Genomic DNA, 17,063 nt, shown 5'->3' with positions numbered 1-17,063 from the left:
GTTAAGTGTTGTTTGTTTGTGTGTTAGGTTTTTGTTTGTTTTTCAGTTTTTGGGTTTTTTTAGGTTCCACATATAAGTGATGCCATATGGTATTTGTCCTTGTCTGATTCATGTCACTTAGCATGATACCCTCAACGTCCATCCATGTTGTCACAAACAGGATTTCCCTTTCTATGACTGGGTAATATTCCAGTGTGTGTGTGTGTGTGTGTGCGCGCGCGCGTGTGTGTATGTGTGTGTGTATACACATACACATACATACATATATATGCGTGCCACATCTTCTTTATACATTCATCCACAGATGGACAGTTGGGTTGTTTCCATGTCCTGGCTGCTGTAAATAATGCTGCAGTGATCATGGAGGCATACATACCTTTTCAAGTTAGTATTTTCCTTTCCTTCAGATAAATACCAGAAGTGAAATTGCTGGATCATATGGTACGTTCTATTTTTAACTGTTTGAGGAAACTTCAGAATGCTTTCCATGGTGGAAAACAATCTTGTTACAGTATGTTTTATATATCCTAAAATTCACATCAGGTGTACCATTCAGTGATTTTTGTAGTAACTTTCTGTGTGTGAGAGTCATCACCAGGAGTCAGCTTTAAAACCTGTCCACCACCCTAAGAAGACCCCTCATGCCCTTTCACAGTTTTCCCCATTCCCACCCCAGACACCATGCATCTCCTGTCTCTGTGGATTTGCCTGCTCGGGACACTTCCTGTCAGCGGCATCGTACCACATGTGGTCCCTTGGTGGCAGGCAGAGTTACAAACACACCGTGGTACTCCAGAGCATCCGCTGGCTCTTTACTCTCCTTTCCCACCTGCTGGCACATCAGATGGTTTGAGTCACTTTCTCACTCATTTAGGGAACTGCTACGTGCCAGACGCTGTTCTGTTTACAAACACTGCACCATCGAATTCTCATAGTAGTCCCCTGCGGTGGAGGCTCTTCCTGTCCCCGCTTCGCAGAGGAGAAAGCTGAAGCACAGAGAAGTGAAGCAGCTTGTTCAAGAGCACACAGCCTCAGAGTGACAGAGCAGAAACTCTGAAGTCTGGGCTCTCATTGCCCGAGTTTTGCGGCCTCCTTCATCTGCTAGCCTGGCCACACTCCACTGCCAGCCCCTGTCTCTGCCCCAGTGCCACATGACAGGGATCTCAGGGGTTGATCTTTCTCTCTCCAGGACAAGGCCAAAGGGAAATGGGAGTAGTTGTGTATGCAGACACCCAAATGCAGCTCAGAGCCAGCTGCAACCAGCCTGCCTGCCCACCAAAGGGCCTAAGCTCCAGAAAAAAGCTCCACATATCCAGCCAGAAGGAGCAAGCCGAGAGGGAAAGTCCCTTTCTCAGACCTGCTCATGCCCCCAAAGAAAGTTTCCTTGGCTCCTGCAGGGAATATAGGTCAAGGGCAGTTGGTGAATTTTGATCTGGAACCAAACCATGTCCGTGGTCCCTGCCGGCCCCTGTCCAAACTTCTGTGGCCTTTGTTATTCAGGAATGCTCTATGTCGCCTTACAAATCCTCCAGAGATCAGCTCAGGCCTGGCAAGGAGGGAGGGAGGGAGCGAGGGAGGGCTGGGGAAGGAGAGGCTACTTTCCTGAGCTTCTTCCACGTCCCTAAGCTCCCGTACCTGCCTCCACAGACAGCAAGGTTCGTTAAAGACAGCAGAACTGGTTTCCAGGCCTTCCCTGAAGGTTCTACCAGCTGACAGGAAGGATCTGGAAGGAATAATGGGGTCAATGGTACTTACGCCTCTGAGAACTGCTGTGAGGATAGATATCTGTGCTAGTCTGTGACAAGCTCAACTAAACTGGACCTCATGTTAATCCTAGGAGACAGGTGCCCTTGTTCTCCCCCTTTGACAAATGAGGACACTGAGACGCAGAGAGGTTAAGTTTCTTGCCCCAGTTCAGTGGCAGAGCTGTGATTCAAACCCAAGCGCCTGGCTCTGGAGCCAGTAGTCTTTGCCCCTGTCCTGTGTCAAGAGCTTAGTGCAGTGCCTGGCACACAGGAGGCGTTCAGCACGGGGGAATCGGGCTGCCTATCCCACCTGGACAACGTAGGTTCAGCCTCTTAGGCATGGCAGTATCTGCAAGAGAAGACAGAACCTTGATCATGAAAAAACAGGCCTCCCGAGTCTTTGCGGCTTCCCTGGGGGAAAGGGTTTATGCCCAGCAAGGACATCTCAAATCCTGGTATAGTGTCTTCTCCTGATGGAATGTGTGGGGTACATGTGAAGCTGAGGTGTGGGGCCCCAGGCAGCATTGTGGCAGCAGACGTGTGTCAGGAGTCTGCCTGTGTCCTCTGCTCCCTCACTGGTACAGTCAGGATGAGAGTCATGCCATCTGTGCCCAGCCCAGTGCTGGCCACTTACCAAGTGGAATGGGGCTGTGGCTGTGACAATGTTCCCACCTTTAAGCGTGGCCAGAGGAGCACATGGCACACACCACGTGTTGCCCTGGACAGTGGCAATGTGATGACATCCCTTTTGTGGGAAATATACCCATTTATCCAGCAATCATGTAAACAGCCCTAGAGTGAGCCTTAGCTCCCTCATACAACACCCCTTGCAGGCAAGTACTATTATCCCATTTCACAGAACAGGAAAGTGCAGCTCATAGAGGTTAGATAACTTCCCCAACACAGCTAGTGAGTGGCTGAGCAGAGATTCAAAGCCCAGCTGCTCTTCTCCACCACAGGGAGGGACGAGGTGGTCAGCCCCCGATTATACCCAGTAGGCCAGGTACAAGGCTCAGCACTTGTACAAGCCATCTCCTTACTCCTCATTGTCCCCATTTTCCAGAGGAGGAAACTGAGACCCACGAAGGTCAGTTCATTAGAACAGAGCTTTAAGTGACAGCGCTAAGGCCCAGATCTTGGTCTGATGGCTCTGTGGCCCCGTGGCGTCCACCCATGCAGGTGGGAGAGGCCGAGGCAGGTGCTGGGACCCCGGCAATCCCTCTCAGACAGCTCTTCTCCTCTCCATGTAGAAATTCCGGAAGTTGACCATCCCCAGCGCTGATCTGAAAATGCGGGGCAAGCTTGGGGGAGGCCCACGGACGGTGACGGTTAATGACTGTGACGCCAAACTCAAGGGCGATGGGACCATTGCAGCCATCACAGAGAAGGAGACACACTTCTGAGCAACACCTCCACCTCGGATGCCTCTCCTTCCTTTCCTCCCCCCACCCCATGTGTGTAAATGAATACCTGAAACATGTATTTCACCTAATGATAGAGGCTTGCTCGTTTTGCACAGGATTTATTAACAAGTTAATTTTAAGGTGGCCGTGTACACTCTGGAAAGTCGCATTCCCCTCCTTGCCCCCAGTTATCATGTAAGTAACATTACAAAGAGATAATACTGTACAGGGACTAGCAGAATCTTCTGTGCTAGGATGGTGTTAACCAATGTTTTCTAGGGGGTAGGGAGAAGTTGTATCATATGGTCAAACTTTTATACTTGGGCTGTGGGGCAGGTGGGGTGGGAGTGATGCCTGTTCTCCGTCAGCCTTTTAGCTGACCAGACCGCATCCCATGCTTGTCCCTGATGAGCTGCCTATCCTCCATGCCCCCAGGAAGCCTTTGCCTTCAAATCCTGCCCTTGCCATCCCCGATCCCTTAGTAGTGGGTTTGCAGACAGCAAGGCTATGTCAGAGGAGAGAAAGTCCCACCAGACTCAGGACTCCTGGGTTATAGCCCACCCCCAACCCCACCTCCGCCCTGATCCCTCTAAGTGACCTTGGGCGCTCCCATTACCTCCCTGGGCCTCAGTTTCCCCATTTCTCAAATGGGGAGGGCTGGATCCGGTGATCTCTGAGGTCCTTCCTGGCCCTGCCACATCTCTTGGGGATTCTCTCAGTGTGCCTCACTGGCTGGCAGGCCTGACCTTGATCTTGGATTATTCTGAAGACTCACTCCCAAGCTATCATCCCTGCATTGCACCTCCTGCTTATTTAAAATCAAGTTTGTTGCAAAAATGATGTGGTGTTTCCCCCTAAAACTCTAGTTTGATGCGTCTGTGAGTGGCTCCATTCTCTGGAGTCCTTCCAGGTCCTAGGCCCCCATGACAGGGCTCCTCCTGTCCTATCCATCTGCTCTCCCCCCTCATCTTTGCCTCTCCATTCTCATGGGGCTCGCTGGCATCTCCTGGGCGCTAATATTTGGGGTCAGGAAGCAGCCGCTATTCCCTTGTGGCTGTTTGTCCTGCCGCTGCCCCAGCAGGGATCTGTGTCTAGAAACCTCCACCAGCCTCCCAGGGGAAGGAGCCATAGTAGGGCCAGAACCCTGGTTTTCTCCTCTGACCCCTTCTCCATCTGCCTGTCACCTCTTCTCCTTCTTGCTGTCCTCTGCCCTCCTCTCTCTCCCCCTGTCCTACTTCCTCTCAGTCCTCCCCATCTTCTTTCCTATCACCAGCAGACCCTCCTCTCAGAGGCTTCTTCCCCACCCTGTTTTTGGGAGCCATCCTACCTGCCTCCCTCACCAGGTGGCTGAGAAGCCTTGGCACTTATACTGGAGGGGAGAACTGGGCTCCCACCCCTCCCTCTGTGCAGGCCTGGGGTTGCTGGGGGGTGAGGCCAGTGCTGCCTCAGACCCCTCTGCCTGACCTCTCTTCTTTAACTGGATTTCATCAACCCTCTCTCTTGGATTCTGAGTTATTTGGGGACAGGGAAGGTGCATTCTTTATCCTTTTCCTGTATGTTGCCGGTTTTATTTGATGGAAACAGGAGCTTTCTCCAAACTAAGACTTGAGTTTCCCATAGGGAACCCACCTGTTTGATTCACCCAAAACTTTCCAAACTGACAGCTTCTCTGCTCTGGCCAGCCCCCACCTGAAGCCCAAGTTTGCTAGAAGGGATGCCCAGTGCCCACCCCCGAGGCAGGTTGGGACGCCTGGTTCTGGGCCCCCTTTTGCACAAACTGCCCAGGCCTGCCTGGCTCTCCCTACGCTGTCTGACCTGGTGGCCCCAGAAGTGGACCCAGGAAGATTGGGCCTTGTGCTGAGCCCTCTGCTTGTGTCTGTCCTCGGCTACTCTTCTTGTCCCACCAGGTGCCGGGGAAGGAGACTCCCCCCAGCTGCTGCTACCGATTCTCCACCTACAGTTCTGAGGTCTTGCTGGGGACACAATGCATTGTACCTGTGGCACTTAACATTTCACTCACTTAACACTACTCATGGGGCAGGGCGGAGGGAGGGCTTTTGCTCTTTGTTTTTTGTAATTTCCTACTAGTATTTGGGCAACTTGGGGTGGGGCGGGGAGGGAAATGTGGGGGCAGGGGAAATGTCATTGTGGTGACTTTTTTGATATTCATTAGAAACAATACATCCTTTCTGAGATATTTACAGAATTATTAAAAAATGAAAAAGGTTGTACTGTTTTACATAATGAACGTTTTTATTGGGTATTCAAAGGGCACACGATTGTCTGCTTACTCATTTTTAAAAATTAAAGGAATGAACACACTATATGTGGCTGTTCCCAGCAGAGTGGTATTCATTGAGTTGCTCTTCCTGTACTGTATTACCTCCACGATATACCTGCAAAACCACCTTGGTTCCATACTTGGAGGTTGCCGTTTTAACTCAGGATTACAAATTAGAAGCACCCGGGGGTGTTGTAGGAACCCACACTTCCTTTCCTTCCTCGCCATACGTTGAACATCTCCTTGTGCTAGGTCCTCTACAAAAGTTGTCTCTTTACTCCTTCAAAATAGTCCCATAACAGAGGCTCCTCCCACGTATTACATCCCCCACTTTACAGATAGGGGAAATTGAGACACAGAGAAGTCAGGTCTGTCTGAACTCAAAACCCAGTCTTGAATCACTGTGCCTTACTGTCTCCATGCTGGCAGACCTGCATGTCTGAGGCAGACAAGGTAGGGTGGAAAGACATGACGATTTGAAACATGCAGCCCTGGTTTGGGCTCCAGGATAGTCCACAGAACAGTAAGATCATCCATATACAGTGTCTGCTCATTCCTGTGTGGTTGACTCTTCTGTTTAAAATCCCCGATCTCAGGATCCACCCAAACCTGTCTTGGCCTCTCACCCTCTCTCAGGCAGTAGCATCCACTCACAAGGAAAGCATCCCCACAGAGTTCCAGGTTCAGAAAATCTCTGATGGCCAGAGGGTCCCTGAGAACTTAATAATTTCATAGAGCCACAGGGATTGGTACAGTCACCTATCTGCCACCATTCTCTCCTCGTGTCTGAAAGTGTATTAAGCAGTTGGTGCAAAGCATTTAAGACACAAAGAGACTGGGTCACAGAAATGTGGGTCTCCCTCATCCCCAGGAAATCTGATTTGCAGACACTTAAGCTTACAGAATTGTAACCTATGGCATTATTTTACCCAGTAGACCCTGTAGCCTGCAGTGTGTGCTAGTGACCCCTGCTGGCCAAATGTGACCCTGCATCCTAGCTCTGTTAGGCACTGCAAATAACCAGAGCACAGAGGAGGTTTGGAAGTGAAGTCAAAGTCTACTCAGACCTAGGAGATTTTCCTCTGGTTTTGGGAAAGGGGGCAGGGGAGGGAATCAGGCACTGAGGAGATGATACTTTCTGCTGAGGGCTGCAGATTTTAGAAATTGGGTCATGTATTCAGCAGGCTTTTACTGAGTACCCGTCATGTTTCCTGCCTGGACCTAGAACTGGGGATATTAAGACAAATGGAAAATCCCCTTTCCTTGAATGTTTCTGCTCTTTCAGGTCAAGAGGACAGGTGTCCACACTCCCCTGGACAGGGGTAAGTACATGGAGAAGCTGTTCTTGCTTCCTATCCCCAGCCTTCTCCAGCTAGTTTGAGCTCTACACTGCATCCCTGGGCAAGTCTGCCCACTTTTCTGGACTTCAGCTTAGCCATTGGGAGAAAGGTGAAGAAAATGAAATGCAGAGAGGAAACAGCTGGCTTAAGAGTCCCCTAGAGACCCTCTGCACCGTCTCAGACTGTTAAAAATCAAATGGATCATTGACCCAGGCAGCTTGTTAGCCATTAGGGAGCAAAGTCCATCTGTTGCCAACTCTTGGCCTCCTCTGCCTCTCAGGTTTGAATAAGATCACTTTACGGGGGGGGGGGGGGGGGGGGTGGGAATGCACATGTACTGTTTGAGAAACTACAGGGTGGAATGTGCCAGGGACCAAGTGCTCTGGGAGTGCCAAGCATGGGGAAAGAACTCTTTACTGAGCACCTACTGTGTTCCAAGTGTCATTCCTGCATTACTTCACCAGAGCATCACAACAAATCTAAGAAGTGTTATTAATCCCATTTTCATATGGAGGAACTAAAATTCTGGAGATGGTAAAAAAAATTTCCCCCCCACCTACCCAAATGATACCAGATATACCTCCTGGAAGATGAAGAAGCTGGGCTGGACCAAGGCTTGTTGGGTCTAAATAGAGCCCATGTGCCCAACCTCTTAACCAAGGATGTGGGACTTGAGCTGCACCTTGAGGGATGTGAAGATTTCACCAGCAAGAAGAACATTTGAGATGAGGGAACAGCCTGAGCCAAAGTAGAGGTAGTGTACTGTCTTTGGGGGAACATGGTGGAAAAGAAAGTCCTCCCCATCCCTGGTATACTCTTACAACTCCTTGTACAACCTCACCAGCTGTGAGGGTGGCCCCTCCTCATTCTCTCAGAGCAAGGGGGTTAAGTAACACCACGCTCCTTTGGGATGGCATTGTGCAAGTCCTGGCACAGAGTGGGTGCTCCATAGGACAGGGCCTCCAACGAACAAATGCTTGGCTTGCCATAGAGTGGGGAACCATGGGAAAGGGAATCAAAAGGCACTGAAGACCCACTCGGTGCTGAAACCATGCTGAGATCCTTCATATGTGTCACCTTGCCCTCAATCCCCTTGTGGATTGCCATGGTGTTCATTTTCTACCAATGAGGAAACAGGCTCAGAGAAGTAGAGTAGGCAGCCCAAGGTCCCAGAGCTGGATAGTTGCAGGGCTGCTGTAACAGCCCCATGGGATTCTGGCTCCAAGGCTCATGCACTTTCCACAGACCACTTTTGGGAGCCATCGAGTGCCATCACAGCCATCAGCACTGAAGAATCATTAAAGGCCATGGAGAAACGGATGATGGAGGCCAGGTGGGGAAGGTTGGAAAGTCTCTAGGAGCCTTGAAATATATTTTGGACACAAGAGACTTCTGGAAGCCTCCATAGTTTCTCAGAAATGATAGAAGGTCACTGGGGTTCAGTGAGATGGACAAAGGGATGTTTGGGGCTAATGAGAGGCACTGAGAGTGGAAGGGACCATTGGAACCCTGGAGACCTGCAGGAGAGGTTGAGAGGTACTGAATGAGGAGCTAGAATTATGTGGAATCAGTGAGAGATGGAGCCTTTAGGAGTTAAGAGGGGTTAAGCATACTGGAGGGTGGGTATGGGAGTTCTTAGGGGACCACTGGAAAAAATGAAGGCTTTTGGGGGGCACTTCAGAGTTGCTAGGGGCCATAAAGAGCTGTAAAAAAGTATCAGAGCCCTTGGTCATTACTGGGGGACACTAGAGCCATGCAGAGTTCTGGGGCCACTTAGGGTCCCTGTGGGAAGCAAGTCTCTGAGGGGCACCCTGTAGGATGCAGCCTTGAGGGAAGTGAAGGAGGGGAGGAGGAGAGCTTGGAAATGCTCCTAGAGGCGGAGCATAGACGTTAGAGCTAAGGTGACTGAATGAGGACAGGGAGGGCCTACCTGGCAGTGATGGGGAGGCCCAGCCAGAACGGCAAACATCAGGAGGCAGTGGGCAAGTTGTGCCTGGGCCCAGGACTCCATGAACTTGACCTCAGAAGAGTGGAGCAGGCTCGATTCTTCTGGAGATCCCCCACCTAGGTGTACCAATCAGCCAACACTTGGCTTTTCTTATCCTCCACGGAATTTTCTCTGCCTGCCTTTTGAGTATCTCTCCAAAGCCAACCATTTCTGGAAGGAGCAGGCTCTGGTAGTCTGAGCAGGAGCTTGGCCCCAATAGGGAAGTCTGGGGTTTTTCTGTGGGAGCCCCTGGTCAGAGGGAGAGAGGGGACAGAGGAAAGAGTAGAGCACAGGCCAGTACCATTGACCACCTGAAGTACCATTTATTCAGCACCTACCATGCACCTGGGATAGGTTCAGGTATTTTCCATAAGTTGGAAAACAACCACTTCAAGTGTGATTCATTCCCATTTTACAGATATGGAAACAGGCCCAGAGAGGTAGGGGAAGAACTTACCCGATGTCACATAGACTGAGCTGGAATTCAAAGCCAGGTGTATCAAACCCGGAGTCCTTAGTTTTTTCTCTATACCAGGTGACTATTGGGTTGGCCTGAGTCTCTTGCAGAGAAGACTGGGCCTTGGGCCTCCCTCTCCTTCCTCGTCACCTCTCTCCCACCCAGAGTCCTGGGCTCAGGCGGGCGCTGGTGACAGCAAATCAGCCACCAGGTGGCGCTGCTGCTAAACCCAAGCCCCCTCCCCATGGTCCAGGCTCTGACTAGTAAGGTCAGAATTGGACCTAGGGCTGCAGGGTCCAGAGGCTTCACTCTGGGTGCCCAGATGAGGGACCAAGAGGCTGCCCTTGACAAAAGGATGCAATTCACCCTTCTCACCTCGCCCTATCCCTTGCTTCTGTTGGAAGCATTACCCCAACAGCTAGACACACCTGCTTTCAGCTCTCAGCTTCCCCATAATGGCTGGTGGCCTTAGGCAAGTGGCTTCACTCTGACTTCAGTTTCCTCATCTGTGCAAATGGACAGAATGGGGCTTTTCTGGCAGGGCCGTTGAGAGAATTAAATGAGATAATAGTGTGCGCCAAGTGTCTGGCAAATAGAATGTTATTCTTCTCGGTACCTGGATAGCTCAGTGAGTTAAGTGTCCAACTCGATTTTGGCTCAAGTCATGATCTCACAGTTTCGTCAGTTTGAGTCCCACATTGGGCTCTATGCACTGACTTAGTGGAGCCTACTTGGGATCTCTCTCTCTCTCTCTCTCTCTCTCTCTCTCTCTCTCTCTGCCCCTCCCCTGCTCACATTCTGTCTCTCTCTAAATAAACTAAAAAAAAAAAAGTTATTCTCACATGTCACCATTCTCAGGATGACATTCAGAAGGGCCCCAACCCATGTCAAGAGACCCATGTCCTAGTTCTGAACTGTTTGTATGCCTTGGACAAAATCACTGTGCCTCCCTGGACCTCAGGTCCCTCATCTGTAAAATGGGGCTAAGCACAGGAACTCTCTCATTTGGTTATTCTGTGAATTAGGTGACATAGTGGCTCTATGTCATTTGTTTTATAGAGCTCCAAATAAACAGGAAAAATGATTATTGAAAATATTAAAGTTTCCAGGAGGTTGTAGTTAGGTGAATATGCAGAAGGTGATAAGGTATGAGGAGGGCAGGCCAGCCCCTCATGGTCTGACCAGGAGTATGGGCCGGACTGTGGGTTTTTCCCTGACCATGTACCCACAATCACACAGGCCCTATCCTCCAGAACCTGCCTTGGTATCTGCCCAGCCTGCCCCTAGTCCTTACCTTCCTTTATCTTCCCTCAAGTCCTGCCCCCAACGCATTTGGACACAAAAATATAGGACAGAGATGAGAAAGCTACACACTGAAATATACACGGTGGTTATCTCTCAGTGATAAGGTTTGGGCTGATTTTTATTTACTCCCTTTTTTTGGTACCATCTAATTTTTCTTCGACAAAGAACATCTATTGCTTATATTCCAAAAAAATAAAAAACAAAATCAATAAAGCTATTTTAAAAAATCCTCTCCTCACCACTTAGAGGTTGGTTACAAATGAAGAGTCGGGGAATGAAGAATGATTCTGATACGGTTGGAAGAAATGGCAAGTGGGAAAAGGGAGGAGGGTGCTGCCCCTACAAACATTCCTTCAGTCCTCAGGCTCCAGCCTCCCCTGGGGGATCCTGAGCCTCAGGATGTGGGAGAAGCAAATGGAGCAGGATCTCTCCTCTGGGCCACGTATTTGCACAGCATGTCTGGGCGGTCCCACGTTCCAACATCTTCAAGTGTTGCAGGGAGTTCACTGCAACTGTTTGAGGAGAGAAGGAAGCAGACATGCAAGGCAAGGCTGCCTTGCTTTGTTGAGGGCTGACTGTGTGCTAATTACTGCCACCCCTTTTATCTCATCAGACTCCCCCCCACCCTATCCACACATACCCATTGAGGGAGCTAGGATTATTAGCCCAATTTTCAGAGGAGAAAACCAAGGTATGAACTTGTATATCTGACTGCCTTCTGGGTATCTCCTTTTGGGTGTCTGTTGGGACATCTCCAACTCAGTTTTCCCAATTAAATTCATCTCTAACCCCCATCTCCCCCAGTCTGTCCCTCCTAGTCTCAATAAATGACACAATCATTCAACAACTTCCTTCATTCAGCAAATATGGTTTAGCACTTGCTGTGGCCCTGCCCTCATGGAGCTTATATTCTAGTGGGAAGACAAGACAATGAGCATTTTTTTTAAAAGTAAAGATATATACTATAGCAGAAGATAAGAAATAATCTGGATAAGAATAAAGTGAGGCAGAGGTATAGGGAGGACCAGGGAGTATGGGTTGGGGTTGGATTTTTAAATTGGATGGTGAGGGATGCCTGGGTCGGTTAAGCATCCAACCCTCTTGGTTTCAGCTCAGGTCATGATCTCGCAGTTTGTGAGATCAAGCCCCCATTGGGAACCTGCTTGGGATTCTCTATCTCCCTCTCTCTCTGCCCCTCCCTGTGCGCACTCTCTCTCTCTCTCTCTCTCTCTCTCTCTCTCTCTCTGTCTCATAATAAATAAGTAAACATTTTTAAAAATTTAAATAGAGGGGCACCTGGTGGCTCGGTTGAGTGTCCGGCTTCAGCTCAGGTCATGATCTCACCGTTCGTGAGTTTGAACCCTGCATCAGGCTCTGTGCTGACAGCTCAGAGCCTGGAGCCTGCTTTGGATTATGGTCCCCCTCTCTCTCTGCCCAATCCTGCTGGTGCTCTGTCTCTCTCTGTCTTTCAAAAATGAATAAACATTTAAAAAATTAAAAAAAAAATTAAACAGAATAGTGAGGGAATGTCTCACTGAGAAGGTGAGGGACAGAGCCTGTGGCTGTCTAGGGAAGAGCTTCCAGACAAAGGCAGCAGCATGTGCAAAGGCCCTGGGGTGAGACCTTCTCTGCAGTGTTCCCAGGGAAGCTAGGAAACCATGGTGACCGAAGCAAAGTGAGCAAGGGGGAAGTATAGAAAGTGAGATGAGAGAGTTGTTGGGAAGATCACAAAGGACCTGGGAGGCTGTCCTAGATGTGAGATGAGGGTTTTGAGCAGAAGACAGACATAATTTGATTTCTGTTCTGGTAAGTTCCCTCTGGCTGCAGTGGTGGGCTTGGGTGGAAGCAAGGAGACCAGTGAGGAGGCTGTTGTAATCCAGTAGAAAGGTGATGGTGACTGGACTGGTGGAGACAGAGAAGGGCGGACATGATCAGATTCTGGACATATTTTAAAGGTAAAGTAACGGGATTTCCTAGTGGATTAGATGTGGGGTATGAGAGGAATCAAGTGTGACTGTTGTGTAGGGCCAAATGGTCAAGTGGAAAATCCTCCTCACTCCTCACATTCAAGCAATCGGTGAATTTCCTTGGTTCTTTCTCCTCGAGATCTCTCAAATGCACCCGCTTTCCTCTGACTCAGCCACTGCCCTGGACCATCCGCCATCACCTGGACCACTGCTGTGGCCTCCTGCCTAGCCTGCCTGCACACCCCTAGTACATTCTCTTCTGATGATAAAGCACTTCACTTATCCTGACTGGGTATACCTGGATATATATACTTCCCACCTCAGTCACAGCCTCTGGCAGGAAGATTTCCTTCTGCCTGAGAGTTACCATCCCAAAACAAATCAGGGGAGCACTGGCACCAAGAGAAGAGGGAAAGATGCTGGGTCGCCAAAAACCCCATGTAGTCTGCCTTCCAGCCATACCCACCCAGTTCCATGGTAACCAAGCAGCAATCAAAGGGGAGGGAACAGTGGCCCCAGAGATAACAGGGAAGGCTTCCTAGAGGAAGGGCAGGGGGTGGGTCTTTGAAGAAGCTCGGAGCTTAGTGATTTCAAGTGGTGGGCTTTGGCACTTCACAGATGTGGGTTTGAATCCTGGTTCCACCACTCACACACCATCTGGGTGACCCTGAACTTGTCCCTTCACATCTCTGAACCTCAGTTTGCTTCATTGGCAAATTGGAACCAATAATCCTCAAGTCTAGAGACTTTTGCAAGACCTAGGAATTCCATTAAGGGTGTTGGCTTACCCTAGGATAACATCTCCTGGGCCTGATGGTGCCCCCCCATAAAAGAAATAGGTCCAAGCTTTGGAGTCAGACAGACTTGATTCCCACCCCAGCTCTGCCACTTACCAGCCCAGTGACCTAGGGCAAAGCACTGTCATCTCTGAGCCTCCAATCCTTCCCCTGCAGAATGGAAGCAGGGTTGCAGCGGTGGGGGGGGGGGGGGTGGGGAATGGAAGCTGTCCATGCACCCAGCACATAGTAGGTGCCCAGCCAAGGTGCTGAAGAGTTTAGACTTCACCCTGGAGGCAGCTGGACCCATTGCATGAACGCTCCCCTTCCTGGGCCAAGGCAGCTGCAGCCCCTGTGTGGTGTTTTTTGTCTCCAAGCTGCAGTGGGCTCTGAAGAAGAGCTCGGCAGAGTCCCTGGACAAAGGGCTGTTTTTCCCGCGGATCTAAAATTGCCTCCCTCTGATTGCCGCTATACAAACCCAGGCGGCTGCTCGCTTCCCCCATCCAGTTGGGTCTATTTCAAGAACACGCTGATTAACGTTGATTGCGCCTTGATTATGGAGAGCGCATTGCTCAGCCCCCTCCCCAGGCTCTGTGGGGAGTACATGCTCCCACACCCACCGACCACCTCCCCGCTGGCACCCAGGGGTACCCAGTAAGTGGTGCAGCATCCCTGGTTAGGATCCTTATTCTGCCTCTACCACCCATGGGACTTTGGGCAGGCCACTTTCCCTCTCCCTGGCCCCTGTTTACTCCACTGCAAAATTCTCCTGTGCTCAAAAAGGTGCCAAACAAAATTGTGCCCAGGGAAATGTGACTTTAATGGTGGGCTTTTAGACATTGTGATAGGTCACAAGGGGGAAGGACATGGTTTTGGCCAGGGGAAGCAACTCTTCAAGACACCCCATCACACATACATGCATGTACACACATGCAAACATGCACGCATGTGCATACACACACACACACACACACACACACACACACACACACACACACACACACACACACTGCTTCTGCCTCTGCCTGTACTTGAAGCTGCCCTCGGTAGGGTGGGATTGAGCTTAAATATCAGAGCTTCCCTTTACTGAGCACATCCCAGGTGCCTTGGGCACAATATCAAGTACAAATGCCACAACGATTTTTTGAGGCACGTATTTTGTGCCTGTGTGCAGGTGACGACCCTGAGACTAACACAAGTGATGTGAATTGCCCAACTAGAGAATGGTGAAGTCAGAATTTGAACCAAGGTCAGTGTGAAGGCAAAGCCTTTGTTTCTCACCATCCCACAGCATGCTCTGGATTCTTCGCCAGGTTGAAGGGAAACCACAAATGGGCATTGTGTATCAGAAGCCTCTTGCTAGTTATTTCTACCATGCTAGTCCTGTGTGGTCCTGGAAAAGTATTTTCCCCTCCCAGGACCTGTTTTTTCCTCTGTAGAAAGGGGAATGGACTCAGAGTGGCCCAAACTCTAGACTGTTGCCCGGGGCAGGTGGACTGATTGTTGAAATAACGCAGAAGTGCATTTTTAAGATGCAGGTTCTGGACCACATCCTTAGAGATCTGAAATCAATAATCCTGGAATGGGCCCAGAAGTCAGTATTTTAAAACACTATCCAGTGAGGGTCAGTGGTTCTGACATCAGTCAATTCTGCCCCAAACTTTCTCTCCCAACCAGCCCCATCCATACACAAGACCTGTCTGTTCTACTCTCTAATGGGTCTACAATCTGGCTGGTTCTCCACACCCCTGTTGACCCTGCCTTCAGCCCAAGCTCCCATCATCTCATACCCAGACCACTGCAGCAGCCTCCTCCCTGGACTCCCTGCTACCTCTCTGGTCCTCTTTGGTCCATTTTTTATACAACAGATTGAAGGATGGTCTTGTGCAAATCTAAATACCAACACCACCACCACCAGCCAATCCTCCCTGCCCCTGGCTTCAACCACCAATGACTCCCTATTGCTTCAGGGATAAAGACTAAATCCTATACTTTGCCTACTAGACCCTGCAGGAACTGGCCCCTCCCCCCTCTCCAGCCTCATTTTACATGACCAAACTTCCCCTTGCAGTCCCCTGGTGTTCTTTCATATTTCAGATCTCGACCCACAGTGTGACTATCCACCAGAGAGGGCCTTTGCATCGCTGTCCCTTGGAGCACATTTTCTCCCTTCTTCTTGTTCATGCCTGCCCATCCATTATACAGAGCTCAAACCTCACTTCCGAGAGGAATCCTGGGGAGGATTGGGCCACCATGGGGGACATAAGCTCCCCGTGCAGGGAGACATACAAGAAGATTCTGCTTATCTACTTGGAAGGAGATCGTGGAGAGGATCTCTGCTTTGGGTCTGAGTCCTAGATCCTTCCCCCTACCTAGGAGAGACTGTGGTTCTCTGGAACAAGGGAGCCCTGCCCTCCTGGGGTGTGGGGAGCTGGGGTGGGCAGTGGAAACCTGGCCCTGGTCCCTAGAACCCCAAGCGGCCTACGCCTAGGGTGATTGGCAGCAGCGGGGTCTCCGGAGCTCTGGCAACGAGACCGGAATTCTCATTAGATTGTCCACTTGGCCCCTGACTCCTGGCCGGCGAGTGCTGGCAGCTGCAAGGGGTTTTTGAGGATCAGGTCAACTCCTCCTCCTCACCTGTCTACTACTCTGAGAACTTGTCTCTCTCTGGCAGCCCCTGTCCTTTTCCACCCCCTTTCTCTTCCACATCTCCTCTCCCCTCTCCCCAAATCCCCCTCTGAATGCTGCCTCTTCTTCCTCCCCCCACTCTCACAGGTGGCTCTCCCCTCTGCACACCCCTACTGCCTCCTCTGCCCTTCCAATCTTTTTGCACCCTTCCCTGTCTCACTACTTGGTCCCTGTTTGTCTCCCTCTCTGCAGCACCCCCCCCCCCCCATACACACACACACACTCCCACCTGTTTGCCAGACTGAGGACCTCTGTTCACCTGGGCCAGGGTGCCAGGGAGGGCTGCAAGTGTCAGGCCAGAGCAGGATGTTTCTACAAATAGCCTGAGGAATGGCCTCCCTGTGGACAGGCCGGGCAGGAAACTTGACCTTTTGCTGTTCTCGCTGGACTTCAGAGCCCCCCTACACCACTGTTAGGGGATGGGCTCCAAAGTCTTGATCTTTAAAAGCCCTTCCCTGATGTCCTCCTGCAGAGCAGAGGGGCCTTGTGGGCAGAGAGGAGGCCTCGCTGGTAGGAGGACCTAGAACAAAGGGGAGTCCAGGGGAGGGCTTGTCAGGTTGGGTTTTAAGAACCTAAGCTCTGGATTCACACAGGCCTGGATTCAGATCCTGACTTTGCCACTCCGCCGCTTCCTGGCTGTGTGATACTGGGCTAGTGACCCGACCTCTCTGAGCCTCAGTTTCTCCATCTGTGAGATGGGGATAAAGCTAGTTCCTGCCTCCCATGGTTGTTGTCAGGATTCCATAAGCTAATATATGCAAATGTAGCACCAGGCACGACACACAGTGCGTGCTCTTAATAGGTGACTAGGGACAGATCATGGTCTCAGGCTTGACTGGGGTGGGAGATGGACATCTGAGCCAGTCTCTGAGTTTTTAGATGAGCCCTCTGAGGGAGGAGGCAGGTTCCAGTGTTGGAGTGGCTTTTCTCCAGTGTTCTACATGAAGGAACTGCGAGGGTGCCTGGGGTGCCCTAAGTCTTTCAGCATGTCTCCCACGGCCAGGGCTTGAACTCAGCTCTAAGGACTCTCGGTGGGCCGACATGGGATGTTCAAGACCCGTGCCTGGGCTGTGGAAGATAAGCGGGATGTGTGCCCAGATTCTGGGATTCTGCA

The 17,063-nt window shown here is 50.6% G+C and overlaps 1 protein-coding gene across 2 annotated transcripts in view; it reads left to right on the top strand.

Annotated features, from left to right (window-relative positions):
- SLC6A11 (solute carrier family 6 member 11) overlaps positions 1-5,472 on the top strand; it is a 135,014-nt gene extending 129,542 nt beyond the window's left edge. For both annotated transcript variants that reach the window (XM_086697428.1, XM_086697427.1), the window contains one exon: positions 2,996-5,472. In XM_086697428.1, the coding sequence (XP_086553554.1) occupies positions 2,996-3,148 (153 nt within the window). In that variant the 3' untranslated portion in view covers positions 3,149-5,472. The remainder of the gene's footprint in view (positions 1-2,995) is intronic.
- The last annotated feature ends 11,591 nt before the right edge of the window (positions 5,473-17,063 follow it).

The sequence above is a fragment of the Puma concolor genome, chromosome A2 (genome assembly GCF_028749965.1).
Source record: "Puma concolor isolate L17-30 chromosome A2, mPumCon1.1.hap2, whole genome shotgun sequence".
Taxonomy (NCBI): domain Eukaryota; kingdom Metazoa; phylum Chordata; class Mammalia; order Carnivora; family Felidae; genus Puma; species Puma concolor.
Note: the sequence above shows the minus strand (reverse complement) of the source record. Positions and strands in the feature narration are given on the sequence as shown.